Below are 27,981 nucleotides of genomic sequence, written 5' to 3'. Positions count from 1 at the left end.
TTACTAATGCCCTTGAAAACCCAGGATGTCTCATAACACCACTTAAAATAAAAAATTACATTTAATGAGTTAGAAGGTGCTGCAATGCTATAGGAATTTAAAAATGTGCTTCTTTCTTGTTGCTTGATAATCGGGAAGATCTTTCTGGAAATATTTTCTAATCCTTGAACAAAATATTTCTCCTCCTCAGCAAAGTCAGGGCATAAACCAGTAAATAACAATGAACCGATTCTCTTGAATGGAATTGGGAGCATTTCATTAACACTTCAAAAACGTACTTTACTAGTATAGAATATATAGAGCATTGATTGTCTACCCTGATTTGTGCTTTTCTTTTTGAAGATTATCGAACGCCTAAAGCTTGTACCTCTTAGCCAAGATTGCGTGGAGGAGAGAGTTGCAGCCTTCCGGAATTTCAGTGACGAAGTAAGTAGTGTCTCTTGTTTTTAGCTTCCAAAATACTTTTCCTTGTTAAAAGGATGTTAAAACTGTTTAATCTCATCATTCTTATTCTTTAAAGGGAAATAGGATGGAATTATTTTGTATTGATGGAAGTAGACTCTTGGATTGCTGCTCTTTCTCTGTAACGCTGCTCTTTGGAGCACTACAAACCATGCTCAGAAATCTCTTCTCCACTTTGCAGAAGGAGTCTGTAGATCTGAATAGTTTTGAACTTGCTTAGTTAGATTCATCTCTGTGGAACAACACCTGGGTTCTAATAGTAATAATTGCCTCTGCTCTCCAAACCTCATTTATTGTGCATCGCACTAAATTGAAAGAAGCTACTCTACCAGTTAGTGTCACCTGGGAAATGAATGGAGGAGTGTCAGGCAAATGAACAGCAGCCTAAGACAGAGCAACTGTGCAAAAGTAAAGATTTGCTCTCAGTTCTGTTAGTTTGCTTATGTGTAGCAATGAATCGTGCACCAGTGATTGTGAGCAGGACTTGTTTTCTGGGATGCTGTGCAATCCTTGGGCTGTAAATTGAATACGCAGTATGCTCTTGGAAAACTTGGGAAATTATCCTCTTAGTACAGCTGATGGCATCAGGTTTTTTCTTTCCTCGGCATTACATTTCCTTAGCTATTTACCAGAAAACAAAGCCTTTCACCTCTACTGTTCTGAGTGTGCATCTACAACCTAAGTGGAAGTCTATTACTGCTCTTGGACTGTTTTAACTGGAAGGTGGAACTTCTTTTTAGGAACTTCTCTTAGACAGCGCTTGTTTGTATTTGAGTGTTTGGGTGTTCTTGTGTGTGTATTCAAGTGTTTTGGGTTTTATCTGGACTGTTGCTGCCCAACATGAAGATGCAGCTGTTATGCATGCCTGTCCCAAGACTATGGATAACATTTTTTGCCAGGTCATGCAGTCCTGGTAGGGGTAACCATTAAATGTATGACTGTTACATAAGGAATTATCAGCCACAACTCTCATTGCTTCTTTTCCTGATGTCATTGAGCAGTGCTAATGATTCTGCCAACCTGCTCTTCATTGCAATACATCTTTTTTTTCTCTCCTTTGTGTAGATCAGGCACAATTTATCCGAGGTCCTGCTTGCAACCATGAATATTTTGTTCACCCAGTATAAGCGGATGAAAGGCACAAGCCCTGCCACTCCTGCCAGACCCCAGCGTGTAATGGAAGACAGAGATTCGGTAAGATTGTAATCCTCACTGTCTGACAAGTTTTCCTACTTTCGTTTCCCCTGACTTTCAAGGGATTGGGCTTTAACTGGGCACCTCTAACAGTCTTTGGTTTCAAGCAACTAGCCTTTTCAGTTACTTGTCCTGAGGCCAGTCTCTTGTAACTTCACCTTTGTGTAAAGAAAGGGTAATGCTCTACATGGCACAGGGCTAACTAACAATATATAACAATATATATCCTAGAAAGAAGAAATAAGCATTCCCTTTGCTTCTTGGTGGGATCTTCAGTAATTAACATATGTGAAACGATTTAAACTTGAGCTGATTTTCAAGAACCAGATTTCCACCTCTGTCATTTGAGTTAGTGCCCTCTTCGTGCAAAACTTATTTCTCGGGGAAAGGCACTTCACTCCTCTCCCTGGCTTGCTTCCATAATGGCACAGACAGACATTTTCAAAGACATTTCAAATTTCCATGGGCAACACACCAAGACCTTCAGATATATTCACTTGGTGGATGGCTGTAGTGGTTTGCCAGTGTCGTTCTCCTGTCTTTGCAGCAGTGCGGGCAGCTTTCAGGTGCTGAGGTGCTTGGTCTGGCTGTCTGGTTTAAACGGCTGACAAAGTTGGGTTGGACTTAACTGCTAGACTTGCTGCTGAAGCATTTCCTGCATCCACGGATGGAAGGCTGCACCTTCAGCCACGAAATGGGGATCTCTTAATAACACCACTTAAAGGACACAGACTGGTGTGTGGGCACTCACCTGTAAATACTCCCTAAAGCAAAAATGTGCTCAGCTTAGCTGCCGTGGGTTTTGGTCTCATAGCTCTTACTATATTAAAGCTGTCATAGGCACTTAAAAATCAAGGCCGAAGCACTCATCCTGTCCTATAGATCAGGAATTATGTATCAGCTCCTATTTGAGAATGAAAAACAACTTGGGCATCGGCCAGATTTTTATCCAGGCTTCAGACATCTGCAAAAGTGCCTTTCACCTCTGAATTTCAATATTGGTGAAAGTCTTTGTAGCATTTTTAAATTGCAGTAGAAAATGAAAGTTTGGAGTTAACGATGCAGCTTTTGTCTTTGGGGTACAGCCCGTGTGTGAGTTACAGGATCCTGCCTTGCAACTGCACTTGGACTCTAGACTAGCAAAATAGGAGAAGGATGCATGCTGCTTAGGCTTCTCCCCACCTTAAATTCTGTTGTGAGTCCAGGCTAATGCAGTCTGTTACCTGCTCTGTGGGTTCACAAGGATGGCTCTGAGCGAACAGCCTGAGCTCCTTGCTTTTCAAGTGAGCCTTTTATTTCAGTTTTGTGATTGCAGTGTTGTGCCTTACGTAGAAACATCTACCACCTCTGTTTGGGTGTTACCCTGTCAGGTGTCATCTCAGTGTGAGTAGCATGACAGCTGATTTATCGAGCTCAACACCCTCGAAAGTTTTCTTCTTCAGGCATGAAGTTTTGTTAATCAAGCTGCTGGCCTTGCGGTGGGATCTCGTAGCAGTAGGGCATCGCTTGTGGTAGAGGACACTGAGTCTGACTCGTGGATCTCTGGCTGCAGAACACAAAGCAGTGCTTAACCATCAGAGGGAACAAGTGCCCGCTGCCTCTGTAGTCAGGGATGTGATAAGAGAAATAGTTGAGTGATTATAATGTCAGAAGGGAGCATGAATCTTCTGGTGTAGGATTAGCTGGAAAAAAATCTATAGGCTTGAAGCTCCCAGCTGCCTGGTTTGCATGCGCAGAAAAATATCGGGCAGGGACACATGGAAGGTAGGCTAAGGATAGCTTTAAGGCATGCTCCCCTGTTGTCTTACCCTGCTGAATCTCCTCTGACAATGTGGGAGTGGGAAGCTAGATCGTGCCAGTTTCCCTGCCTGGGAAACAGCTGGGGGATGTAGAGGTGGGAAGAAATGAGGGCATTTCGAACATGGGGAGGTGATCCTTCAGCAAAACCTTCCCCATTCAGCTGAGCAGAGATGGCAGATACAAGCTTCTGCAGGCTGTGCTCGGCAAGTTTCTTCTTTTGAACTTCCCTGGGGAAAAGGCAGCTTTTCCTTTCTCTGCAAGGAAGGAAATTTGGGGGGAAGTCACTAACACTGTGTGGTCTTCCAGAAGCTTTAACGGTCTCAGTGCATTGCCCAGTAGACAGTGCAAGCAAAAAAAGCACCTTTCCTCGAGCAGGTCTTTGAAATCCCTAGGCTTTCTCTACATCCATCCGAGCAGAGAGATTCAAACCGAGCAGAGAGATTCATCAGAGGAACTTGAAAACACGAGGTAGTAGCTGTTCCAAGTCTGAGGCTTGTTTCACGTAGCAGGGAGCAGAGTCCCCCCGCGTAGGAACATTCAGCTCTTAAATTTGCCCTCCGGTGCCCAGCACTACTCTGCTGACTGCCCGAAGTGGGACCCTGCTGTGACAGGTAGGGAGCAGAGGGAGTTTTGCAGGAACCGTGTGGACCCAACAGCAGGGGCAGGATGGAGAGGGAGAAGTACCTCTAGAGCTCTGTGACCCGGTAAAGCTCTCTGCTAAAACATCTCCTATTCAATTTCAAAGATAAAATGTGCTGTATTTAGAAATCAGCAAGTTTGGACTCAGAGCTGAGTTTTTATTAATCTTTTTTTCACAAAGAAATTACCTATGCTATGTTTTGAGTCTTTTATACATATATATGTATATGTATATGTGCTATATATTGACGCACACATACGCATATATATACATATACACACATTCACACATTAATTAGCTTAGGGAATGAGGGAGCAAAGTCCTGTCCCACTTGGCCTGATCCACTTTGTCAGATTTCAGGCAAAGATTGCAGCGAGCCCGGACTGCGGTGCTGGAAGCTGTCGCTGCCAGCCGTGACCCAGATGCCACCAGTGTGTGACAGCAGTGCCTGAGCTCCCCCGCCTGGTCCGGGGTGACTAGCCCCCTGCAGCAGCCCAAGGGCGTTATCTGGGTGGCAAAATTAGGTCATGAAAGGAATGGAATTCAGGTTCGTTTGTGGTCTTAATTTAAATCACAAGTGACTTTCACGTTCATTAAGTAATTACAGCCACCAGAACATGCAGACCTCTGGGCTGCTCTTAACCTCTGCAAACCCCTGTTCTTGCTTCCCGAAGGACTGCTGCTTGCAACCCCTCCTCTTGTTTTGACTTTTAAAAATAGACTGGCTCCAACATCATTGCTACCAAAAAGGTAAAGGGAACAGTAATTCACGCTGCTCCTGAGCCTTTTTAGTCACAGTGGGAAGTTTTGCCTCTTAAGATTTAATTAAGAGCCAGACAACTCGATGTGCGTTATTCACCCACCAGCTATTTTGATGTCCCCTGAAACACTGCAGGTTACAAGTGGTGTACACAACTCTGTGCAGCCCATTTGGAAGCAGTAAAAGAGAAACGTTGACCATCACTGAAACTGATTTTTAAGGCACCTTGTTAAGCAGGCAGTACCTTGGTGTTAACTGGGTGGTAGCAGCTCTGGAAACCGCCCTGGAAGCTTGGAGCAATGGGGTCAGACTCCATCCTGCTTCTTGTTCACGAGGCTCCTGCTGTGCTGTTCTGCCTTCTGCCACTCCTCAGCTGCAGCATGTGAAGGGAGGAGTGCTACGCTGCCCTGCTCTGTGCAGCTCCAGGTATTTGTCCTTGGCCAGACAGGAATACGACCCGAGGTAGGAGCTCTGCCCTGTATTTCTGCCAGGCCCTGGGGCTTTGCAGACAGTCATAGCTCTCTTTCAGACAGCTTAGTAGTGGAAACACGAAATGAAACGGCTGTGATCTCAGTGCTAAATAAAACTGACTTCCCTACCCCGTGCATAAAGCTGAAGGTTTTTTGCTCGGCTGAATCAGCAGCATTTAGCCAGCGTCTTGAAACAATCCTATCGGGTGAGCAACCCAGCTTTTCCTGTTATCAGCTTACAAAGCTCATCAGTTGCCGCTGGGTAACCAACTGGTTTAACAGCACACTGAAGACGGGGTAGAATTGCCCAGATGGATATCAGAGCTGGTGTTTGTTACTGTTCCCGGCCACGTAACGGGCTTCACTCACTCCTCGGTTTGTCACTCCCTGCTGTCAGATTCACCGCCTGCGTGCCCACAACAACCAGCGTTGCTTCGGTGTTCCCTTCAGTCAGCAGATTGAGGGAGGATTTGAGCAGTAGGATCTTCCAGGAGAGTAATTCAGAGCTGTCTAATATTTAAGAAGGAAAACACTGCAAGCAAACAAAACGATCTACACGGTCTGCCATAAAAATTCAGAGCTTCTGTATCTTTCTGATGCCTGCCAGCTGTTGGATTGATTTTTCCCTTTAATCTATTAATGGGGAAAAAAATGGGGAAAAAAAATCCTGAATTCCACCTGCGACATAGCCTCCTGGGTGCACAAGAAGATGTTTTGGTTACTCTAGCCAAACCTCCACAGGTTGAAGAGCTGTCAGTATGTTGTAGGTGAGGCCGGAGATCTCAAGGTGCGCGTAGCACTGCCAGCTTGTTTCTAGTGCTTGTGCTTTGAGGGTGGTAATGCAGCATTTCAGCAGAATCCTCCTTTTATTGTTATTTTGCCAAGTGGGAAAGAATCGTGTTGCCCAGGGATGGACCGTTTCGTGCAGAGATTGAAGATGATTGCAGTACAGTGATGCTCCAGATACTTGAAAACATTTTTTTCTTGGGTAATTTTAAATAAATGGGCATTTTTTAAGCGAGTCGGCGACTCACCATGCTTATAATGGTTGGAAAGGGAAACAAATTAGATTTCCATCCCAATGTGGAGTTATATTACCCAGAGAGCAGTTCTGAGTATAAACATTATACTTGCTTGTTTGAAAAGGCAAGTGCTTAACTCGTGTCTAACTCAGCTTTCATGGTGTTGTAGGGTGTTTTAGATACTACAGTAACTGTACTTTATTTTTCTATTCTAGCAACTTCGATCTCAAGCTCGCGCACTGATAACGTTTGCTGGAATGATCCCTTACAGAACGTCTGGAGACACAAATGCAAGACTGGTGCAAATGGAGGTCCTTATGAACTAGCAGAGCAGCTTTTCCTAGGGTTGCAGCAACCTGTGCCTGTCGTTAGTGCGTTCAGGGGTGGGACCAGTGCCATTTTGTATTCTGTATTTTTGTTGATGGAAATAAATTTCTTTGATTTCTATTTGTTTTTGACATTTTCATTTTCACTGATTTTTTTTTTTGTGTTTTTACGTTTTTATTAATTTTGTTTTAAATTGGTTTATATTTAGAAAATCATTCTCGGTGAGTAAGCGGGCCGTGCAGAGAGAAGTCAGTTCTGCAGCAGGGAGGTAAATGAACCATTTTGTAGCAGAAGAGGAAGTGCGGAGTAAGAACTTTGATTTAATGCTCAACGTACAGTTGGGAAATTTTTGGAGTTTTGTTTTTTCGGATGCATGTTAAATGTCGCAAATCTGTTTGATACACCACACGTGGCGTGCTGCTGTCAGTCCGTAACGTTGTCTTGTGGGGAGGAGTGTTTGTGATGCAGGTGAGCTCCGCGTGCTGCAGACTCATTTATGTTTAAATTGTTGGGTGCCTCACGTTTACACAGCTTTGCAAATCCTGGAGCTCTGCTCAAGCTTTTGCAGGGACAGCTGGGACTGGGGACAGGTATATCTGGATAGGAGACGTTTTGTAATTGGCACATGGGTTTTTAACAGTCGAGTTCAAAATGGTCCCGTATTGAGTTCCCCAGGGGAAGCAAGGAAGCTGCCCCAGGAGTCTGTGTGGGTGCTGTGGGCAGGGACAGGTACTGCTCTTGGTTCTGTGGGAAACCTGTGTCCCATTCAAGTGAGGTGCATTAAATTATGGCTCCTTGGCATAGTTTAAATGTTTTGAGCTACAATTAAATTGGTGTGAAAGCCCTGTTATGTTACAAGCTTTTTTTTTTCCTGCAGCTTGAATGTAGCTGCCTTGACTATAGCTTTGAAATGAAATGGGAGGAATGGTAATTACAGCTCTTACTGCTCCCGACACACCTACCCTTCGGCACTGCTGCTGTTTTACCCTCACTCCATTTGTATTACTGGGATATGAGAACATGTGCACTCCTGGATAGGCAACAAAATGTAGGAGCTGATTTCAGCCTTTGCATGTTGAATTATTGTGGGGGAGAATTAATGTCCAATTCTTGCAGTAAGTGTAACCTGCGCTGAAGGATATTTGACTGACTTCCTCATTGTTTCTCTACCAAAAAAGTTGCAGTGTCAATCTAGCCAACCTTTTCAACAGGAATGGCTTGCCAAACCACCCCAAAACATGTCTCATGGCATGAGCAAGCTGGCTATTGGGGACCCCAGCAGCATAGCTAGGGATTGCATGTGGCACTGAGAGGTCCCGTGGCATGCTCAAGGCTCTTTTGGCTGAAGGATGGTGAAGTGGGGAGCCCTGTCGGTCAGACAGGCTCAGGAGCATGTCCTGCAGCGTGTCCTTTCTCCTGCTGGAAGGGAGGATGAGAGGCCTGGACATCACCCCGCGAGTGAGGGGGATTTGGTGAGTTGCTGGGAGGTACTGGTGGGCCCAGCAGTGTCAGCAGGTGAGTGTGGGGGGCTTTGCTGGTGAATAACTTTGCTGGCGTTTGTGTGAATGCTTCTCAGTGCACCTCAGCTCCAAAATTCATCTGCTCTTGAGACTGAATCCCCAGAAGGTAGGTGGCAGAGCAAGGCATCTCTCCTGAAGCTCGATGAGAAGCCTGCTTGGCCTTGGTTGCCCCATGTGCAGCCCTGCAGGAGAAAGCCAGCTCCTAATTTTCCTTGCTGGCACTCAGCCCCTGTCCCTAGGTTACTCCCAGCACCAAAGTACCTCGCCGCAGTGACCGGCGGGCCCGTGCCTGTCCTTGGGCAGCCTCTGACCCGAGCGAGAGGGACGGCGCTGCCAGAGCCTGCTGTGCAAGGGGGAGGCTGCCCTGCCTCGAAATGCCCTGTCCGTGCAGACAGCGGGGCTCGGCTCTCATTGCTACTGTTTGTGGGACCTTGTTTTTCTCCTGCCATCCCCTGCTCAGCTGAGCTCTTGGGCTGGTCCTTCGTAAGCTGAGCAGAAACTGAATTGTTTCATACGTTGTCCTAAAACCTTGGAAGGGCCTTCTGTGACCTGCTGGCAGAGGAAGCAAATCCTCTGCAGGGTTTCCAAGCCCTGCGACCAGCCCCGTGGAGGTAAGGCCCAGCACTGTCTGAGACAAGATGTGAGAGGCTAGAGGTATAACAGAAGGTGCCGTGGACAGTTGGGGTTCATTTACTTCCTGCTGATTCCCTGTGATTACTTCCTAGGTCTGTGCAGGTGGTGGGTATTGCAGCACAGCAGTCCTCCCGTGGCCCCAGGAGCAGCGGGCTCCAGCCTGGACTCAGCAAGCCTGGCTCCTCTGCACGGCTTTGCTGCACTGAGGTAGATGCTGAATAAGGCACCCCTGTGGTTTTCCAGATGCCACTGTTTTCTCTTCACCTCACGCCTTCTGACGTCTGTCTTCATGCTCTTCTGGAAAGAACAACCTGGTCGTGCTCCCTCAGGTTTCCGACCCAGACGTTCTGCTGCGGGAGTGGAGTTTGTAACCCTCTGTACCTTCATGCCTCAACTTCATTTATTCAGCTTCATCTGCTGCAGGGTTTTTTTGGGATGTCATTAAATTCATACGTTGCTTGGAGCAGCCTGCTTGAAGGTATTGTCACCGACCACTCCCTTTATAACAGGGAGGAATTCTTGCATATGTAATGTAAGGCTATCAAGAGTGACCCCGATTTTCCATGTGCAATTACTTGGAGCAGCATTTTCTCATTTCCTTTCCCAAGCTAGTGTCATCCGTGTCCTACAGAGCTGGCTGTTGACTAGGAGGGCAAGAGAGTGCCTTGGTGTGAGCTTTACCATGGCCCTTTTAAAACCGATAATTCCAGATTCTCCGTAGGAGCCTGCATAAAGGTTGTGGAGCTGCAGCTTGTCCTTTGCACAATTCCTGATTTGTAGCCATTGCTCCGGGTATCACAATGAAGACGTGGTTTTGCTTCCTTTGTGTAAATAATTGAGACATTGGGAATGCTCCTTGTGCATATAGAGGGCTTGGGGCTCCTTGGACAAACCTGCAAAGGCCAAAATGAGCATCTGAGCAAGTCAGCGGGTGTGATTTGCCTGGCAGAGTTAGTGGCAGAAATGGGTTCTCATCTGAGAGCTGAATTTATTCTTGCTATAAACTGACAAAATGTCGCTGAAGTCAGCGGAGCTCTGTACACAAAAAAAAAAAAAAGAAAAAAATGCACAGATTCATGCTGCAGATTAAATTTAGGATAATTGGCCTGTGCCCTTTCCTGCTGTAGGATTAATCCTCTGCAGTAAGGACTCTGCAGGTAGAAGATGAAATGCAGCCTAGGGGGTGGCTGGCTGGTTGGGATCTAATGCAGCTCACGCTGGTGTTGCTAGAGAGGACTGAAAGGGTGACAGGCGCGTGTCTCTGTGCGTGCTGACCCTGCACAGATGCAGCAGCGATGTGCAGGGCATCCGGGTTTGTTGTCTGTGGTTCTCATGGCTCGTCCGTAGTAAAACACCGGTGAGTGCCATGATACCAGCGTAACAGTGCTTAAAGCTTTGAAGTTTTTAAAGCTTGAAGCCCTTTGTCAAGCAAGGTCTTGGTTGATGCGTTCTGGGTTTACAGGGGAATTGCAGGGAAATTTGGAAATGCTCATTGTAAATGTCTGGCTTATGTTACCTGTCCAGTAGGAGGGGATTTAAATCTCTGCCAAGAGCTTAATCGTGGGCTGCTGGTAAAAACTAAATTGAGCTAATAAAGACAGCTAGCTGCCATGTGCCAACAAGCAGAAAATCTGCTGAAACGTGCCTCGAAGGTCCCTGCCTACAAACTGCCGTGGAGCTGGCAGATACTGGTGGGTCCTGTCCTCTTCTCAGCTCATTGTTCTGGTGTTTTCCCCCAGTAATGCTCTCTCTTCTAAGTATTTTCACAGTGGCATCTGTAGTGTTATCATTGTGTGTGCTTGGCTTGTCTAGTCCCGGTCAGGTATTTGCTGTCTGGAGGAGGATGGGAAGTGATCCCTTCGGCCCACCAGGTGAAGTTGCCAGCAGCTGCCTGAATAACCACCTCTTTTCTCTTTCCAGGCTTCCTTCCCTGCCGCGTGGAGGAAATCAGCCCTGCTCTGCGCGGTGCGGTCGGTGCTAAATCCCCGCTCGGTGCGGTGCAGTCGGTGCTAAATCCCCGCTCTGCTCGCGTGGCCCGCGTCGTCCAGGCGGTAGGTTCCCTCTTAACAGAGATAGAAACGGGACAATTAAAACTTAAATAAAGACCTGGAGGAATCCAGTGCCTTGGCAAACTTTAAAAGAAGCCACATATTGAGCATTGAACCGTTCCCTGCCTAACTAGATGAAGGTTCATTTGAGGCATTTAATAGCCATAATGGACCAGCATCTCGGCCCCAACGCTCTCCTCGTTCTGCTCGCGGCCCCCAGAAGCTGCCGCCGGCGCGGGACGGCCCCGGTATTGTTGCTGCAGCTGGTGTTGTGAATCAGGCCGACGACAAGCGCATCCTACTATCCGGCTATTTCACTACACCAGGGTTGCATCATACCACTTGCTTCGCTCTTCACCTGCCGTCCGGAATCCTCATGCCTCTCCTGGAGCATCTTTCTGCAGTGCTTCACCTCCTTCCATTTAAGAGGTTCCCTGCGATTTGCCCCGTTTGGGGCCAGTTAACGTTTTCTGGTGAAATAATGATGGTCTGAAATAAAGATGTTGCTTCTAGGCACGAGTCTGCTGCTGTTTCTGTTGTGGGCAGAGGCTGATGTCCACCTTGCAGGAGGTATTGCCTTAGCTGCTGAAAGCCTGAAGCTTTCTCCTTGCTGCATCTCACTGCCGCCCTCTGTTCTCCCCCTAAGTGGCGATAGGAGATATGCTGAGTCTGGGCAGTTTTCCCCAGCGTCTTTTGAGCCCTGCGAGGCAGGATCCGCTCGCTGCGGGGAGCTGCTCACCTCCTGGCACTATTTGGGCTGGGACCAGGGACAGAGTTTGGGCATTACGTGAGCAGACACCCGGCTGTTCCACAGGGAATGCGGCTGGGTCCTGGTGGCTTCTATCTTCATCCCCATGTGCTTGCAGGTGGGTGGGCTGCTGGGCTTCCTTGCCTGGAGATCCAGGTTCCCCCTGGAGATCCAGGTCCCCCAGGAAGGCTGGGTGCACAGGGCTCTTGCCACCTCTGCTGGGGACAGCAGTGGCACCAGGGGTGCAGTTGTATTTTGGACCATCGTGCAAAATACAGGCTCTGCCTGTCCTCAGCTCCCTGGGGAAGCAGCTCTACACTGGCTGTGTGTGATTGAGGGTGACATCTGCCCACGCACAAGCAATGCAAGAGCAAGTCCTCAAAAAGCAGGTTAAAATTTGTGTGAGTGTGAAAGGCAGCCTGAGGCAGCGGGCCGGGCAACCCGAATTTTCCATTAACTCACAAAGTAAGTGGGGTGAAATTCCAATGGGCTGCAGCGTTGCCCTCAAATTTTATTGCCTGCCTTGTTCGCTGTCTTCAGCGATCTTATCTGTAATGGCTTTTAGTGCACATGTGACACCCAGCTCCATATAAAAGGCGCCCATCCCTCCCCTGGCCTCTGGCCACCGTAAGGCGAGCAGCTGCATGTTTTTCGTCAAGTGGGGAAGGGTTAAACGAGGGATGTGGTTTGGGGTAGATTTGGATCATGGGCACTCAGCAGTTCCCCCATCCTGGGGTCCAGAGGGGTTTCTCACGGGGCTATGGGGCTGTGGGTATCTTTACCCCCAGCCCTGGGACATCTCCCCCATCCTGCAGTTTCTTATTCTCCCATTTCCCCTGGTTTCACACATCCGGCACAGCTCGGCATCGCCAGCAGCAGCTGAGATGATTTATGGGGTCTGCGGAGTGTGGGGCAGTATCCTAGGGCAGGGGTAACGTGTGTGGGACTTGCTGCTATTTTCCATAACAAATCCAGGTGGGAACTGAATGTTCCCGGGTCGGGGCCGGAGGCGAGCTCAGCACTATGTTTCTCTGCTGCTCTGTCCTTGGGACTTAATCTCAAATCTGTTATCACGGCCCCGATCAGGCACTGGAAGCCAGCGATGCTGATTGTGGCATTTTTGATACCTCCTCCGGCTATTTTTTTCCCCCTGGCCAGCTCGGGGTGGTTTGAGCCGATCGCATCCCCTGTGGCACTGGGGGGGTGCCGGGTGGCTCGCCTTGGTTTGGCCGGGTATAAATCCCCCGAGCCCGACCCTGGCACCGCGAGCGGGACCTCGGCAGCCGAAAATGTCCGAGCTGCCCTGCCCGGAGCCCCCCGCGCGCTGCAGAGGCCGCTTCACCATCAGCACCCTGCTGGGCGTGGAGGAGGCCGGCCGGCCTCCCTGCGAGGCCGCGGGCTGCGAGGGCACGCACCTCTCGGGCAGCACCCTCTGCACCAGGACCTTCGGCTACAACACGGTGGACGTGGTGCCCGCCTACGAGCACTATGCCAACAGCAAGGGCGTGGGCGAGGCCAGGAGGGGGAGGCCCTCGCTGGCCGACCTCCGCTCCATCCTCAAGGTAAGGCCGATCCCGGTGTCTCCCGGCTGTGCTCTCCACCGGGGCTCTGCCCGGGTGCCGGGCGGTGCTCGTGCTGGGTTGGCTCTGCAGTGACCCGCGGTCCCCTCGTCCCCACAGCCCGACCCGGGCCACCTCTGTGTGCCGGTGCCCGAGCTCCAGCGCAGCGACGGCCTCCCCAGTGCCGAGGAGGGGCCGGGTAGGGCCCCCGCACCGGAGCCCGTCCGCTTCGGATGGGTGAAGGGCGTGATGGTGAGTGCGGCCTGTTCCTCTGCCCATCATGTTTTTTTTTCCTGATATATCGATTTTTTGTGACTGTCCATGCTCCGAATTGTTCCCCTGCCCTCCCTGGCATTAACCTGAAGACCAGCAGAGCCAGGGTGGCCCTGGCTGTCCCCAGGTGCCACCTGCACTCACAGCCGGTGTCCCCATCTCTGTCCCCTCCAGATCCGCTGCATGCTGAACATCTGGGGAGTGATCCTCTACCTGCGCCTGCCCTGGATCACGGCCCAGGCAGGAATCGGTGGGTGCCCACCACAGCCCCGGCAGGGTGGGGGGACGATGGCGCCAGGCTCCCTGCGGCCCAAAACACTTGGGTGCAGGTGGGAATGGGACTGCTGGTGGCACCTGGCCAGGTGGGTGCGATCGGTCCTCTCCCGCGCAGCCCTGACGTGGCTCATCATCCTGATGTCGGTGACGGTGACCACCATCACCGGCCTGTCCATCTCCGCCATATCCACCAACGGCAAAGTGAAGTCAGGTACCGCGTCCCCAGCCGAACACCCCAAACCTTCCGAGGGAGCAGGTTCCTCACAGCCTCTGCTGATGCAACCGCCCCAAAACCTCCCAGCCCTTCCCAAACCACCACGCCGAGTGTTGCAGACCACAGCATCCTGCTGGTGGTCACCATCTCGCAGGGAAACACTGAGCAGAAAGGAATTTTGGGTGGTTTTGCCAGCAGCAGGTGCCCCTCGATGGCTGGTTCCTGTTACCTCCTTGGTGGTTTTGGGGAGGAGCATGGGGAGGCAGCCCCGCCACCGGGTTTTCTGCACCGCAGGGGGCACCTACTTCCTCATCTCGAGAAGCCTCGGGCCAGAGCTGGGTGGCTCCATCGGGCTCATTTTTGCCTTCGCCAACGCGGTGGCCGTGGCCATGCACACGGTGGGCTTTGCCGAAACCGTCCGGGACCTGCTGCAGGTGAGAACATGGCTCCGTGCCTCCTGGCACCCTGAGTTATTGATCGATGCATGGGTTAATGCCGATAACCACCCCTCAGCTGCTAAAACCGGTGGTGGTTTGCCACGGGGAGGTTTGCTTCCTGACCGGTGACGGTGCCCCCTTCCCAGGAGCACGACTCCCTCATGGTGGACCCCACCAACGACATCCGCATCATCGGGGTGGTGACCGCCACCGTGCTGCTGGGCATCTCGCTGGCCGGCATGGAGTGGGAGGCAAAGGTAGCGCTCGCCCCCTCGGCCGGCCCAGCCTTTGGCCCAGGGGAGCCGGCTGCCTCTTTCTGCTCCCCCAGGCCCAGGTCCTGTTCTTCTTGGTCATCCTGGTCTCCTTCGCCAACTACCTGGTGGGGACAGTGATCCCAGCCACCGCGGAGAAGCAAGCCAAGGGCTTCTTCGGCTACAGAGGTGGGTCCACCACGGACCTGGGCACCATCCAGTGCTGTGAGAAAGGGTTGGGAGCAGCCAGCCGTGCAGAGCTGGGTGGAGATGCTTCTCCTCTGCTTCCTCCCCAGCTGACATCTTTGCCCAGAACTTGGTGCCCAGCTGGCGTGGACCTGAGGGCTCCTTCTTCAGCTTGTTTTCCATTTTCTTTCCGTCGGCAACCGGCATCTTGGCTGGGGCCAACATTTCGGGTGATCTGAAGGTAGGTTTTCACCGTCCCCATGTGAGCTGGTGGTTCTCAGGACAGGAAACTGGATGGGCGAGAAATTCGGGTGGGCCAAAACCATCACTGGGTTCCCCGGAAGGCTGCTTTGCTTCTCTCTGTGCCTCCTTCGGACAGGATCCTGCCGTGGCCATCCCCAAGGGCACCTTGATGGCCATCTTCTGGACCACAATGTCCTACCTGGTGCTGTCTGCTACGATAGGTGAGCGTGGACAGGTGGGATCCCCATGAAGTGGGGAGGAGAAGGCGGGCGGTGGGAGCCAGGAGCGGTGCCCCAGCATCTTTTGGGGTTGGTGGATGAGCGAGACACGAGCTTTGCTGTGCCCTGCAGGTGCCTGCGTGGTCCGGGACGCCTCGGGCAGCCTGAACGACAGCGTGCCGGTGGGCTCACCATGCTGTGAGGGGCTGGCCTGCAGCTTCGGCTGGAACTTCACCGACTGTGCCCAGCGGCAGAGCTGCCCCTATGGGCTCAGCAACCACTACCAGGTGTGCCTGGGGCCTCCTCAGCTTCAAACAGCCGGAATCAAGCTCTGCTGCTGGCTGTTTTCGCTCTGCAAGTGATGGGTGGGTTTCCTTGGCCATAAATGAGCAGCAGCAGCCCACGTGCTGGGTGCCTGAGCACCCTAGGAAGGGCAGCACCCATGGTGGTGGGAGATGTGTGCTCATGAGGTCTAATGGGGATATGCTGGGGGAGCTCGTTTAGGTAGGAATTCAGAAGGCACTGGTTGTCAGCACCTGGATAATTTTGATGTAGAATGGGGCAGCACTGAGGGAAGGGGCTGGGGGCTGGAAATCCTTTAGGGTCAGGGTGCAGGATGATGCGTGGGGAGTCCTGACCGCCGGGTTCTTGGGCAGAGCATGAGCATGGTGTCGGGATTCGGTCCCCTCATCACGGCGGGGATCTTTGGCGCCACCCTGTCCTCAGCCTTGGCCTGCCTCGTCTCAGCCCCCAAGGTCTTCCAGGTGAGGGCTGGTCCCTGTCCCTGTCCCCGTCCTGTCAGCAGAGATGTGGAGGGGACGGCCCGATGCCTCTCACACCTTTCTCCCCACAGTGCCTCTGCAAGGACCAGCTCTACCCTCTCATAGGCTTCTTTGGAAAGGGCTATGGGAAGAACAACGAGCCCATCCGTGGCTACGTGCTCACCTATGTAATCGCCGTCGGCTTCATCCTCATCGGTGGGTGCTCCCCGCCCCGTGCCCAGCTGGCTCGGTCCCACCCGGCGGCCCTGGCACACCGACGACTGCCCTGTCCTATCTTGTCCTGCCCTCCTCCTACAGCCGAGCTCAATGCCATCGCCCCCATCATCTCCAACTTCTTCCTCTGCTCCTACGCCCTCATCAACTTCAGCTGCTTCCACGCCTCTGTCACCAACTCCCCAGGTGGGCCCTGGCCCGGCCCCACCGAGTCCCGGCTGCGGGGCGAGGGCAGCCGGTGACAGCCGCTGTCTGTGTTTGCGTGCAGGCTGGCGACCCTCCTTTCGGTATTACAGCAAGTGGGCCGCGCTCTTCGGCGCCGCCATCTCGGTGGTCATCATGTTCCTGCTGACCTGGTGGGCGGCCCTCATCGCCCTCGGCATCGTCGTCTTCCTCCTGGGCTATGTCCTCTACAAGAAGCCGGGTGCGTGGTGGCTCTGGGGACAGCCCCGTGTCCCCCCGGGGGTGTTTGTCCTTGCTGCTGACCCATCCCCTCTGCGCAGACGTGAACTGGGGCTCCTCCATGCAAGCCAGCTCCTACAACATGGCCCTGAGCTACTCGGTGGGGCTCAGCGAGGTGGATGAGCACATCAAGAACTACAGGCAAGGGGGTCTGGGTTCGGTGCCGTGATGGAGGAGGAACGGGGGTGGCCGTGATGCTCGGAAAGGCTCAGTGCCACCCTGCTGCCTGGTGCCACCCTGCGTCCTCTCCTTTCCCCCACCTCAGGCCCCAGTGCCTGGTCCTGACCGGGCCCCCCAACTTTCGCCCAGCACTGGTGGATTTTGTGGGCACCTTCACCAAGAACCTCAGCCTGATGATCTGCGGCAACGTGCTGATCGTGAGTGGGGCCGGGCTGTGCCCTGGGTGTGAGCTCCCCAGCTCGTTACGCAGTATTGACGAAGAGCTGGGGTGTCCCTGAGAGCTTCCCCTTGCCCAGCCCGGAGCAGAGCTGCTCCTGCAGGACGAGGACGCTGGTCAGAGGACAGGGGAGGGGACCCCTCCGCTCTTGCCTGAGGAGGAAATGTTGGTGCCCAGAAGGTGCCTGGGCAGGCTGCTCTCCGTACAGTGTCACCAGCACCTGCATTTGCCACTGTGCGACCGGTGGAGTCGGGGTGAAAACCAAAATTCACCATTTTTCCCAGTGCAATGGCAACTTCCCAAGCATGCAGTGCTTAAATCTGGGTCTTGCCAACAATCTGGGGAGAGAGGAGCTGGAGCTCCTCAGCAACCAATGCACAGGGGACAATGGGGGCCGCTGGTTGTTCATGGCAGCCATGTCCTCTCCCCTGCTCCCCACCAGGGCCCGCGCAAGCAGAAGATGCCTGAGTCCAGGCTGACGTCGGACGGCCACACCAGGTGGCTCCTCAAGAGGAAGATCAAGGCTTTCTACACCAACGTGCTGGCTGAGGACCTGCGAAGCGGCGTCCAGATGCTCATGCAGGTAGAGCCGCCCTCAACCCTCACTGTCCCCACCTTGGTGGGACACGCCATGCCGTGCAAGGTGGGTGTCTGCTGCAGGAATTAATTATCCCCATTGCTTTTTTTTTTCCCCCGAGGCTGCCGGCCTGGGGAAGATGAGACCCAACATCCTGGCGCTGGGCTACAAGAGGGACTGGCAGGTGGCCGCGCCGCAGAGCGTGGAGGATTACGTGGGCACCCTGCAGTACGTGCCCTGGGGCTGCTGACCCGCCACCCGTAGCGGTGTCACACCGAGCCGTCCCCACCCCGGTGACGGTCCGATGGGGACAGCCACCACCACCAGCCGCCTTCTCTCTCCTTCCAGCGATGCCTTCGATTTCAAGTACGGCGTGTGCCTGCTGAGGATGAAGGAGGGGCTGAACGTTTCCCGAGCGGTGCAAGCTCACAGTGAGTGCTGAGAGGTGGAGCCACGGGACTTGTCCCCACGCAGAGGCCACAGTGGGACGTCACCGCCAGGCTGGGGATGGGTGCGCGTGTCCCTGGGGCTGCTTGGTGACCGTCCCACACAGCCAGGAATGGGCCTGATTTAACGTCACCTCTGGAGTGGTGACACCTGTGACAAGCTGCACTGGGCTCGGGGACATGGCACTGATGGGGACAGCCCCAGTTATGGGGTCTGGTGCAGTGAAGTGGGGCAGGACGCTGAATTTGGGTACTCCCAGGGGTTGCGCCCCACTGCCCATGCTCCTCTCCTCCCTCCCCATTTAACCCCACATTCAGGGCAGGACCTCAGGCACCGGTCAGTCCTCAACTGGGGGTGCCCAGAGCATCCTGTAGCCTGAGGATTCGTTTTGGGGAGCTGGGTTTGCACCCGGGGGGGCAGGATTTGAGCTTACAAAGGACATGAAGACGGTTTACTCACCCCCATAACGGAGCGGTGCCTCGCTGATGCCGTCACGTGCGTGTCTTCGCAGCAGATCCCGGAGAGCTGGTGGCCGAGCAGCAGGCGAGCACCATCTTCCAGAGCCAGCAGGGCAAGAAAACCATCGACATTTACTGGCTCTTTGACGACGGAGGTGAGCTCTGCCCCGTGCTGTGGGACCAGGCAATAGAAGAGGATGGGAGCACATTAAAAACGCCCCGTGAGCATCCCCAGAGTGAACGTGGCTGTGTCCCGCAGGGCTGACGCTGCTCATCCCCTACCTCCTCTGGCGCAAGAAGCGGTGGGGAAAATGCAAGATCCGGGTGTTTGTCGGCGGGCAGATCAACAGGATGGACGAGGAGAGGAAGGCGTATGTGCCAGACCGGTAGCGTGCAGGTGCTCCAGCTCAGCAGCTGGGGCACGTCCCCGATTTTTGGAAATTGTCCCTTTCTCTGCTGTAGGATCGTGTCGCTGCTGAGCAAATTCCGCCTGGGCTTCCATGAGGTCCACGTCCTCCCCGACATCAACCAGAAGCCCCGGCCGGAGCAGTAAATGCATCCCCCTGGCTACCCACGACTCCTCGTGCTGCGCACAGACCCCCTGATTTCGGCACAGAGGGGCCCCGTGCTTTGCAGCAAGATGGGGTTGGGCACGTAGGGCAGGAGGATGCTGCTGTGATGGGGCCGAGCCCCAGCTCGCAGTCACATTGTGCTGGGAAAAATCTCTATTTTTGCATATTAATATAAATAAGAGTTAATATAAGTAATAATAAGTAATTCCTGGCTATGGTGCACGCAGGGAAAAAAGCTTTGGTAAAAATGCAAAGAATCTAAAAAGTTTCCCATATATATTTTTAAGAATTTGTAATTTGTCCTCGTCTTGCAGCATCAAGAGGTTTGACGACCTGGTCATGCCCTTCAGGCTGAACGACGGCTTCAAGGACGAGGCCACGGTGAGCGAGATGAGGCACGGCTGTCCCTGGAAGATTTCTGACGAGGAGCTCCACAAGCACAGAGCCAAGGTAGTGCCGGTGCGGGCTGGGGTGAGGTGGGACGGTCTGCGAAGGGTTTCCTGCTCGAGTCCAAACTCTGTGGTTCTGGAAACCTTCCCACTCCCCAAATTTGCAGGGTGCAAAGTTCTTGTGGCCAGTCCTTCCTGGGGTGCTTGAGGATGACGTGGTGGCTCGCCACGGGGCCGTGGTGCCCCCGGCACGGTTGTTTCCTAAATATTAGGTTATTTTCCTAAACCCGCGCTGTTTGCTCCGCAGTCGCTCCGACAAGTGAGGCTGAACGAGATCTTGCTGGAACACTCGCAGGACGCGGCGCTCATCGCCATGTAGGTGCTGGACCCCCCCTGCTCCCCTTCCTTGCAGTTCTTGGGGCCCGGACCCCGCAGTGCACCCAGAGGGAAAAGCTGGGGGAGCACCGAGAGGTCTGGTCCTGGAGGGAGTGGAGGGGGGAGGCACTTATTTTTAGGAAAAAAGCTGCAAATTGGTGCCGGAGGAGGCCGTGCACTCGCTGAGGCGGCCCCGTCCCGCAGCACGCTGCCCGTGGGCAGGAAGGGGGGCTGCCCCAGCTCCCTCTACATGGCCTGGCTCGAGAGCCTCTCGCGGGACCTGAGGCCGCCCGTCGTCCTGACCAGGGGAAACCAGGAAAACGTCCTGACCTTCTACTGCCAGTGAAGCCCCCAGCGCCTCGCCGCGTGAACGCTTCAGGCCAGTTGTGAGCTGGGCGACTGGGAAGGGGTTTGGGGGAGAAACAAACATGCATGGCTGGCAGCAACGGGGTGCTTTTGGGAATCCCTAATATGCACTGCTGCTGTGCTCTTAGAACAGCTCGTTTTGCTGATCTTGGTCCTTATAGGCTGTATGTAGCTATAAAATAACGCACGCCCTGTAATGCAGGTGCTGCCCCCACCAAAGCCACGCTCCCCAGCTGAGAACCACCCCACGGGGCTGCAGAGAGCAAGGCACCTGCCAGCCCTGGACAGGAGAAACCTGCCCTGCACGAGGCAAAAAGGAGTGTGGCTTCCCGAACCTCGACACTGGCCTCCTCACCACCCCATCCTCCCGCAGAACAAACACACGACTCTGTTCACCTCGATCGTTACAGCATTTACTGATCGTCACCACCAGGATTAGAAGTGCCAGTAGAAAAATAAAACTTTGCACAGATTTCTCTCATACAAAGATTTGTTCGTGACAGTTGTGGTTGCGAGGAGTGAAGTCAGGCTGTCCCTATGCAGACCAGCACGTGGAAGCCAGCTCGAGCAGCGGCGCCTCTCGGGGCGGAAGGTTTCTCGGCGTGGAGTTTCCTGCTGGGCTCTCAGGACACCTCGGCATTTCCATTTTTTTGCAAGCTCTTTACAGCTTTTGGCAAGTTCGCGCTGCAGTAGAGCAGGAATTGTTCTTCTCCCAGGCAGTCGTGGGGTACTTACCCAGCCTCGTGCAACAGCCCTCAGTATTTCCAAATCCCAGCCTTCCCAAATCCTTCTGTCCGAGCAAAGCCACCTGCTGAAGACTCAAGGGATTCCTCTGCTTGGAGGAAGGTGAAGGTAACACCAAAACAACGTGATGAGAGGGAGGAACCTGCATTCACAGCCTGCCCTGGTGCTTCGGCTCAAAACTACGCCGCTGTGTTTGGGTCTGGTTTTATTGCAGGAGGCGAGGAAGGCTGACCCGCCCCGTCCAGCCTCAGCACTTTTAATCCGTCTGGGAAAGGACGGGACGAGTCCGTGAATTGAGCCACGTGCTCCAGGCACAAGCTGTGCACGACGCGATTTGAAATGAGCAGGAAGGGGAAGGCGATCCAAGCAGATCACTCATGACTCCTGCTTTTCGTTTGGGGCAGGGGGGTGGAAGCGCAGAGGGGAGAGGGCCCCCAGAGCCCCACGCAGCAGACCCAGGGCTCAGACCCTGCCTGCCTAAGGAGAAGGGTTTGCATTCAACTCCTAAAATTCACAGCTTTATTCCCTGGATTAATACAGGCTAAAATTTAGCGTATTCTCATTAAAGCTCCTGAAAAACAACTTTCTCCATCCACTGTCAAAGGACTGTTCGAGAGAACCTGAAGAGAGAATTTCGTGATGCACAGCAAGAGAATTTTATGATGCACATGATCCCGTTCAGGGTTGTTTCATCACCTTTGTGGAAGACAACTGGCCGTACGGAGGGGATCAGACACAGAGGGCGAGCTGCTCTGAAAACCCAGCGAGTTCAGAAACAACCCAGGTGGGAAGCGTGGCCTGGGAGGCCAGACACGGACAGCGCCTCCCTTCAGCAACCCAGATGACGGCAGCGGCTACGAAACACGCAGGGACCACAGCAAAGCCCTGGGGCTGGCTACTCCACGCAGCAACAGCCTCAGGATTCAGCCCCAGCTTCCCCAAGGCCCCAAAACCCAGCCCCCAGAGAGCACACCTGAGAGCCCTGACCGCACAGCACACCTCCAGGCAAGCAGGCAGATCAAGAATTAATTAAAAGTCACTTAAAACTAAACCAATGCGTTAGGAGAGAGTGTACCTCGGTGGGTAGGGGTTGAGGGGCATCTAAAATTATGTTTGCGCACCAGTGAAGATGTCCAATTCTCCCACACCGACGTGAGCACGTTCAGCAGGTGAAGTCAGAATGAGTTCAGGAACACAGATCTCCTCCAAAGCCCGAGAAACTACCGCGCACGCCCACACGTGCCCTGGGATTGCTGCTGCGGGCAGCGGGGTGCAGCTCCCGTGCAGGACGTCCAGTGTCTGGAGAGCTTCACAGTAATAAAACTCATTAAAATCACAATCTTTCTCACACCATCTCCCTTGCCCCTGAGGCATGTTCACAACTCTCAGCCACAACTTTTCAGTCTCAGCTATTTAAAATGATTTTTCCTTTTGCTGCTCCCCAGCTTCACCATGAGCATGATCTGGCAGAGACGGGGCCAGAAGAAAAACAATAAAAGAAATTTCTCATGTAAAAAAAAAAAAATCACATTAAAAGAGCTTCGGGTTCACTGCAAACAAAGCAGCAAGAGGTCAAAGCATTAACTGAGCGCTGAAGACACCGCACCAGGCGTGGCTGCTGTTGAGTTACACGCTGCTGCTGCCACAATCTGTCACCTGCAGAAGGTAGCGGAGCCTCCTCCAGGGAAATGAAGTTTCACTTGGCACTTAGCGTTACGAAAATGTAACAAAATTAACAATTTTTATCTTAATTTCTAAAGCAGACCGGGGACCCGTTTAGTGGCGCATTTTGGCCGGGAAGCAGCCAATGCTGCTTGCAGATGTTTGCTCAGGATCGGCGGCACAGCTTCAGCAGTGCCGGGGGGACCTAACCCAGCCGTTACGGTGGTACATGAGCAACAGAAGTTACAGAAAGCACGTTCTCCAACGCATGCGTGTGGCACGCAGCCCTTCAGGTCAGGCTCTGCCGCCGGCCTGGAGGCAGAAAGCCTTCACACAACCTCAAGCAGGGGAGGAAGCGCACGCCGAGGCACCCCTCGAGTTGCGCTCCCTCGTTATTTGCTTCACAGAGCCCGGGCACGGGGCAGATGTTTGGGTTCCCTTCCATTTTCAAGCGCTAGCATCCGAAGAAAAGCTAGAGAGTGGCTAAAATCCGTAGGAACGAAACCACCACCACACAGAACGTCTGACCCACTCCTAAAATGAGGGCTTCGAAGGGAATCATGTTTTTCCCTGCAGCTCTGTAAACTCCTGCGATGGCAGCACCTGCGGAGAGGGGGGAAAAAGCAGAAAGATTACTGCGTGATATGAAAAACACTGCGGTGCCACGGGAACGAGCAGGGAGGGGGCTGACTGGACAAAGTGAGGGGTTCTGCAGAAGCTCTGCAGCCCAGCGGGCAGGGGCAGGGTGCTCGATATGTGATAAATCTTAGCCACGAGGCAACGAATGCGGGTGGCAACAGAGATTCGTGGGGAACAGCGCTGGCAGAGCTCTGCCCAGGCCCCCGTGAGGTCCTGAGCTGTCTGGGGGCACATTTTCAGCCCACGCCAGGACGCTGGCAGCCCACAAACGCAGCCCATTTTTTGCACAGCCCCCAAACCCGGGCGGTTTTTGCCCGAGCCAGGGGACGCGGCCCCCTGTGAGGCACCCGACGGGCAGGCGGGGGGCGGGGGGGCGGCGGCGGCGCCCAGCGCTGGGGCGGGTCCCGTACTGGTGAGGATGCCGGCGGTGATGGGTCCCACGATGCCCATCAGCAGGAGGCCCAGCGACATGAAGCGGCCGTACTTGTGGCGCCGCAGCGTGAAGAGGGCGAGCAGGGCGGCGGGGGCGTGGAAGGAGAGCGAGGAGACGAGCGCCCACAGGAACACGCCGTACCACATCTCTGCGGGGGGACGGCGCCGTCACGGGGGCTCGGCTCGGGGCAGGCCCGGCGGCCTCCGGCGGCCCCCGGGGAAGGCCCGGCCCGGCGCCGAGCCCGGTTCTCGGCCGTGCCCGTACCTGAGAAGGCCGCCAGCGGGTTGGAGTAGGCGGCGGTGCCGTTCCCGGAGCGCGGCACCAGGCGCAGGCTGAGGATCTGCTGCAGCAGCCCGCCGCCCGCCTCGCCGCCCTCCATCGCTTCGTCAGCCCCTCCCTCCCTCTCCGGTCTCGGCCAATAGGAAAGCGCCGCTCGCTGACGGGCGGCGCCGCCCGCCAACCAGCTCCCCGCTGCCATGGCAACGGCCGCGGGCGGAGACCCGGAAGCGGAGGGGCCGGCGGCCGGGCCCCCGGCCGAGGGAGGGCGGCGGGGTCCGCCCCGCCAGGGGGCGCTCGAGGGCGGCGGCGGCGGCGGGGGCGGCGCTCTGGCGGCGGCGGCGGCTCCCGGTGGTTACCGGCGGCTCCATGTCGGGCTCGGAGGAGGAGGCGTACAGCTCGGCCGAGGACGAGGACTACGTGCCCTCGGGTGAGCCTCGCCACCGGGGCGTCCGCTGCTTACCGCGGGGTTCGTTACCGGGAGGTTCGTTACCGGCGGGTTTGGTTACCGAGGGGTTTAATTACCGGGGGGCCGTTGCCGGTTGTGCCCGCAGGCGCGGAGTACAGCGAGGATGACGGCAGCGAGCTGGTGAAGGAGGACGAGGAGCAGCGGGACCGGGACCGGGCCCGGGCCGGGCCGCGGGCAGCCCGCGGCAGGAGCAGCCCCCGCCGCCCCGCCGGCAGGTAGGGACCCGGGGGCGCGGCCGTGCCGGGTGAATTAACCGAAAATCGGTTTTTTTTTGCGCTGTCCGGTGCTCCGCGAGGGCGTGCAGCGTGCCTGGGGGTCCCTCGGGATGCCCGGTGAGGAGAAATGCCTCGTTTCGGGGTGTTTTGTGGGTTGGCGTTGGGATTTAAAAGGATGGGATGCCTTGGAGCCCTCACCAGCGGCTAATTAGATGCGTTAATAACAACAGTAACTTAGCTCTTTTCTATTTGGGAAGCCAAAAGCCCCACACATAAGGGGCACGTTTAAGGCCTCCTCGCCTGGAGGTTCCTGCAGAATCCACGATCCACCTGTACGTCCACCCCGTATGCCCACCTGTAAGCTCCATTCAGGGCTTCTCGCTGCATTTTCCACCTAATTACTGTGGTTTCTGATCAGGGCAGTCCTGTAATTAACCAGCTTCCCCCCTCCGAGGTTAGGGGAAGCCTCCCAGGCAGGTGCTGTAGCCGGGACGTGAAGTGTTTGTATTGTTTCACCCACCTAAGTTTGGGCTCTGGGGTGGTGCCGCGGGATCTCAGCGTGGTTTTTTGGGTGTCTGCTTCCAGGAAGAGGAAGAAAGGAGGTCTCGTGCTAGAGCCCGATGAGAAAGAGGAAGGAAAGGCTCAGGAAAACGAAGAGGAGGAGGGGGATAACTTAAAGCAGGCGGAAAAAGACAGAGAAGAAGAAGAGAAGAAGAAAGAGGACGCGCTTTGGGCCAGCTTCCTTAGCGACGTGGGACAGAAGCCCAAAGTGGCGGTGGCCACGCAAGCTGACAAGGTACCGGGGCCTTCACTGAGGGGATGTGAGAAGGGCCTCAAGTTGGAAAGTGCTGGTTCTGGGTGGCGGCAGCTCCAGTTGGAGCTGTGGAGGGCACGGATTTGTCCCTGCCCCATCTGTTTGTAAGCCTGGAGCCCCACTGTGGGCAAAGCTGGTTGCCTTCCAGGCAGGGAGGTCTGTGACCTGGTGGTGCTGATTTTTTGGAGCTGCTTGTCAGCATCCTCGAGTGTCCCAGGGAGCCCTGGTGGCTTCCCTTCCTGGTGGTGGAGTCCCCTTGTGAAGCAGAAACAGCACAGTGAGGCTTGGTCCGAGTTACCCTTGTGTGTACAACTCTCCCCCGTGGTTTCTTGTGCCTGTCCCGCTGCTCCAAAGCTAGGGACACAGAGGAGAGGCACCACTGCCCCTCTGTCAGCTAAAAGAGTCTTTTGTAACTAAAATCTTGACTCTTGAACAAGCGATGTGTGGGGAGAACAGTTCTCGTTGTGTGACGCTTCTTTCTCTAACTGTTGGAAAGCTGGAGAACAAGTGTCGCTGCGTAAGTTTGCAACTTTCAGAAGAGTCCTTTTATCTGAAGCCTCGTGCTTCTCCCCACCTCAGTTGTTACTGGCTGAACAGCTGAGGTGGTTGTAGATAGACGAGAGAGGAAAAGTTCTCTTCTGAGCAGTTCTCGTTTTATGTGCGGATCACTAGAACATGCGTGGTCTTTAGAAGTTCCCCTGCAGTCTGGAATAATTTATGGAGATGCAGTCCCTCTGCTCTTCTTGTGAACTTCTTATTTTGGATTTGTTTTCTGAAGATCTTCTCAGTGTGTAGTTGATTTTGAGCAAGAATTGAAGTTTTTGCTTTCATTATGTGCAGGGTCTGGGGATTTTCATGTGCAACGTTAAAAGCTTTAGGTGTTACTGTGTAAATAAAGAGGCAGTGTGGACAAATAGCTTAAGAAAGCTAATTTCCTCTCAACATTATTGACAAATGGCCTGGTATCTTCAGGGTTCTCTGTGAAGATCAGCCTTGCTTTTGCTGCTGATGGGTCTCGTATATTCTTGGGCAAAAGTGAATGTATTTCTGTTTAATCCACCCTGGCAACTTTGCTGTTTGGCTGTACTTGATTTGGGAAAACTGAATTCTTCAGAACTTTGCTTGCTTTCTGAACTGCAGCAATATATTCGTGTCAGTTCCTATATTTAATTACAGTTTCACTTCTCATTTTGGGTCTGTTATAAATCCTGACTTCCAGTGAGAGCCTGGGGACGAGACAGGGAACTTCCTTCTAGCAGCAGGGACTCTTTGCCTTTTTCTCGTCTGTGGGTGACGTGCTTTGACCAGCCAGACTAAACTGTGGTGCTGCCTGAGGTCTGTCTTGGGTCCTCGGCCACTTGGGACGGTAACTTGGCTGGGCTGCCGAGTGCATTGCTCTGCTTTCTCCTTTGTGTATTTCACAGGCTAAAGAAGAGAAGAATGTGAAGAAGCTTCAGGAGAAACCAAAAGACTCCGAGAAGCCAAAAGATTCAGGAAAAGTGACAATCACCAAAGTGTTTGACTTCGCTGGTGAGGAAGTCAGGTGAGTTGGCAGCTCTGTGCAGAGCGGGTGTCGTTCTGCTGCCGGCAGGCTGGGGACGCACTGTGAAGCGTGGTATATCCTCTCCTTTTTCCTTTATGCTTTTAATCCTGAGCACAGAAGAACCTCAAGGGAAATGAGGCCAGGATCTTTCTGCCTGAGGGCTGCGGAGTATGTTTAGATGAAGGCTGAGGTCTACGCTTTGTACCTTGAGAATATTCCTTTAAATTTGCTTAGGCCTCCTGTGTGGACAGCGTATAAAATGGTGGCACTGCCACTGAGGGTTGAGACAAGGAGAGAATTGAATGTGGCCACGCAGGCATGACAGTCGTGCATTTTATTCCTTCAGCCCTTTTAATTCCTTCAGTCTAGTCCAAACCCTGTGCCGAGGGCAGGATATCTGCTGGCACTTTCCCTGGTGTTGTGCACAATCCAGTACAAAGATCTGCAGATAGTAAGAGGTGTTTTGCTGAACTAAGAGCTAACAGCTTCTCTGAAACAGCTGCAGCGAAGGTGATGGGCTAGGTGAAATCATCCTCTAGGCTCTTCGACTTGCAGGAGGCCCCATGGGATGAGCTACAGAAAGGGGCAGGCAACTAAGGTGTAAAGGTTCAAGACCAAAACCACGGGGCCCTTTGAAATCTGACCAGCTGTAAATCTGGCTTTGTGAGATGAGAGTTTCGCCTCTCTTCTGTGTGACAGCAGAGGGCAGCAGTTCCCAGCAGTAACACCTCAGCTGCCCGGATCTGGAGGAGGAAGCCAGGAGCTGGGGTTTCCATTGCTCTTGCTTTCCTTGTCAGCACTGCTGCCTGAAAAATCTGAGGAGAGCCGTGAGTCATAGCAGTGCCTTTCCCATTTCCCTGCACAATC

The 27,981-nt window shown here is 53.7% G+C and overlaps 4 protein-coding genes across 10 annotated transcripts in view; 3 read left to right on the top strand and 1 right to left on the bottom strand.

Annotated features, from left to right (window-relative positions):
* The window catches only part of NUP93 (nucleoporin 93), an 80,291-nt gene extending 73,496 nt beyond the window's left edge, over positions 1-6,795 (top strand). For all 3 annotated transcript variants that reach the window (XM_048078753.2, XM_048078754.2, XM_067004669.1), the window contains exons 20-22: positions 343-426; positions 1,528-1,656; positions 6,564-6,795. In XM_048078753.2, the coding sequence (XP_047934710.2) occupies positions 343-426; positions 1,528-1,656; positions 6,564-6,674 (324 nt within the window). In that variant the 3' untranslated portion in view covers positions 6,675-6,795. The remainder of the gene's footprint in view (positions 1-342; positions 427-1,527; positions 1,657-6,563) is intronic.
* A 5,491-nt stretch (positions 6,796-12,286) lies between these two features.
* On the top strand, positions 12,287-20,806 carry SLC12A3 (solute carrier family 12 member 3). 3 transcript variants are annotated; one of them, XM_067004668.1, is made up of 26 exons: positions 12,287-13,186; positions 13,304-13,435; positions 13,631-13,706; positions 13,848-13,943; positions 14,241-14,380; positions 14,530-14,640; positions 14,712-14,823; positions 14,931-15,061; positions 15,200-15,284; positions 15,414-15,568; positions 15,938-16,045; positions 16,135-16,258; positions 16,361-16,462; positions 16,545-16,700; positions 16,780-16,879; positions 17,004-17,115; positions 17,578-17,718; positions 17,834-17,940; positions 18,061-18,143; positions 18,674-18,772; positions 18,877-18,988; positions 19,080-19,166; positions 19,504-19,639; positions 19,886-19,953; positions 20,158-20,339; positions 20,522-20,806. In XM_067004668.1, exons 1-25 carry the CDS (start codon positions 12,914-12,916, stop codon positions 20,297-20,299), a joined length of 2,988 nt encoding a protein of 995 aa, XP_066860769.1. In that variant the 5' UTR covers positions 12,287-12,913; the 3' UTR covers positions 20,300-20,339; positions 20,522-20,806. The 3 variants fall into 3 exon arrangements, with proteins under 3 accessions (XP_066860769.1, XP_066860768.1, XP_047934718.2); XM_067004667.1 differs by having other exon boundaries at positions 18,671-18,772; positions 20,158-20,332; XM_048078761.2 differs by having other exon boundaries at positions 18,671-18,772.
* TMEM170A (transmembrane protein 170A) lies at positions 20,717-24,220 on the bottom strand. The gene is made up of 3 exons (XM_048078758.2): positions 24,062-24,220; positions 23,775-23,945; positions 20,717-23,328 (listed from the first exon to the last, which is right to left on the bottom strand). Exons 1-3 carry the CDS (start codon positions 24,174-24,176, stop codon positions 23,198-23,200), a joined length of 417 nt encoding a protein of 138 aa, XP_047934715.1. The 5' UTR covers positions 24,177-24,220; the 3' UTR covers positions 20,717-23,197.
* Positions 24,221-24,258: 38 nt separating this feature from the next.
* CFDP1 (craniofacial development protein 1) overlaps positions 24,259-27,981 on the top strand; it is a 55,298-nt gene continuing 51,575 nt past the window's right edge. For 2 of the 3 annotated variants that reach the window (XM_067004672.1, XM_067004671.1), the window contains exons 1-3: positions 24,259-24,503; positions 25,343-25,553; positions 26,996-27,114. In XM_067004672.1, coding sequence (XP_066860773.1) covers positions 24,274-24,503; positions 25,343-25,553; positions 26,996-27,114 — 560 coding nt within the window. In that variant the 5' untranslated portion in view covers positions 24,259-24,273. Of the gene's footprint in view, positions 24,504-24,627; positions 24,758-25,342; positions 25,554-26,995; positions 27,115-27,981 lie in introns of all 3 variants that reach the window. The other variant, XM_048078756.2, reaches the window with a different exon arrangement.

This window comes from Anser cygnoides, chromosome 12 (assembly GCF_040182565.1).
Source record: "Anser cygnoides isolate HZ-2024a breed goose chromosome 12, Taihu_goose_T2T_genome, whole genome shotgun sequence".
Lineage (NCBI taxonomy): Eukaryota > Metazoa > Chordata > Aves > Anseriformes > Anatidae > Anser > Anser cygnoides.
The sequence above is the reverse complement of the archived record's forward strand: the minus strand, read 5'-3'. Positions and strand labels throughout refer to the sequence as shown.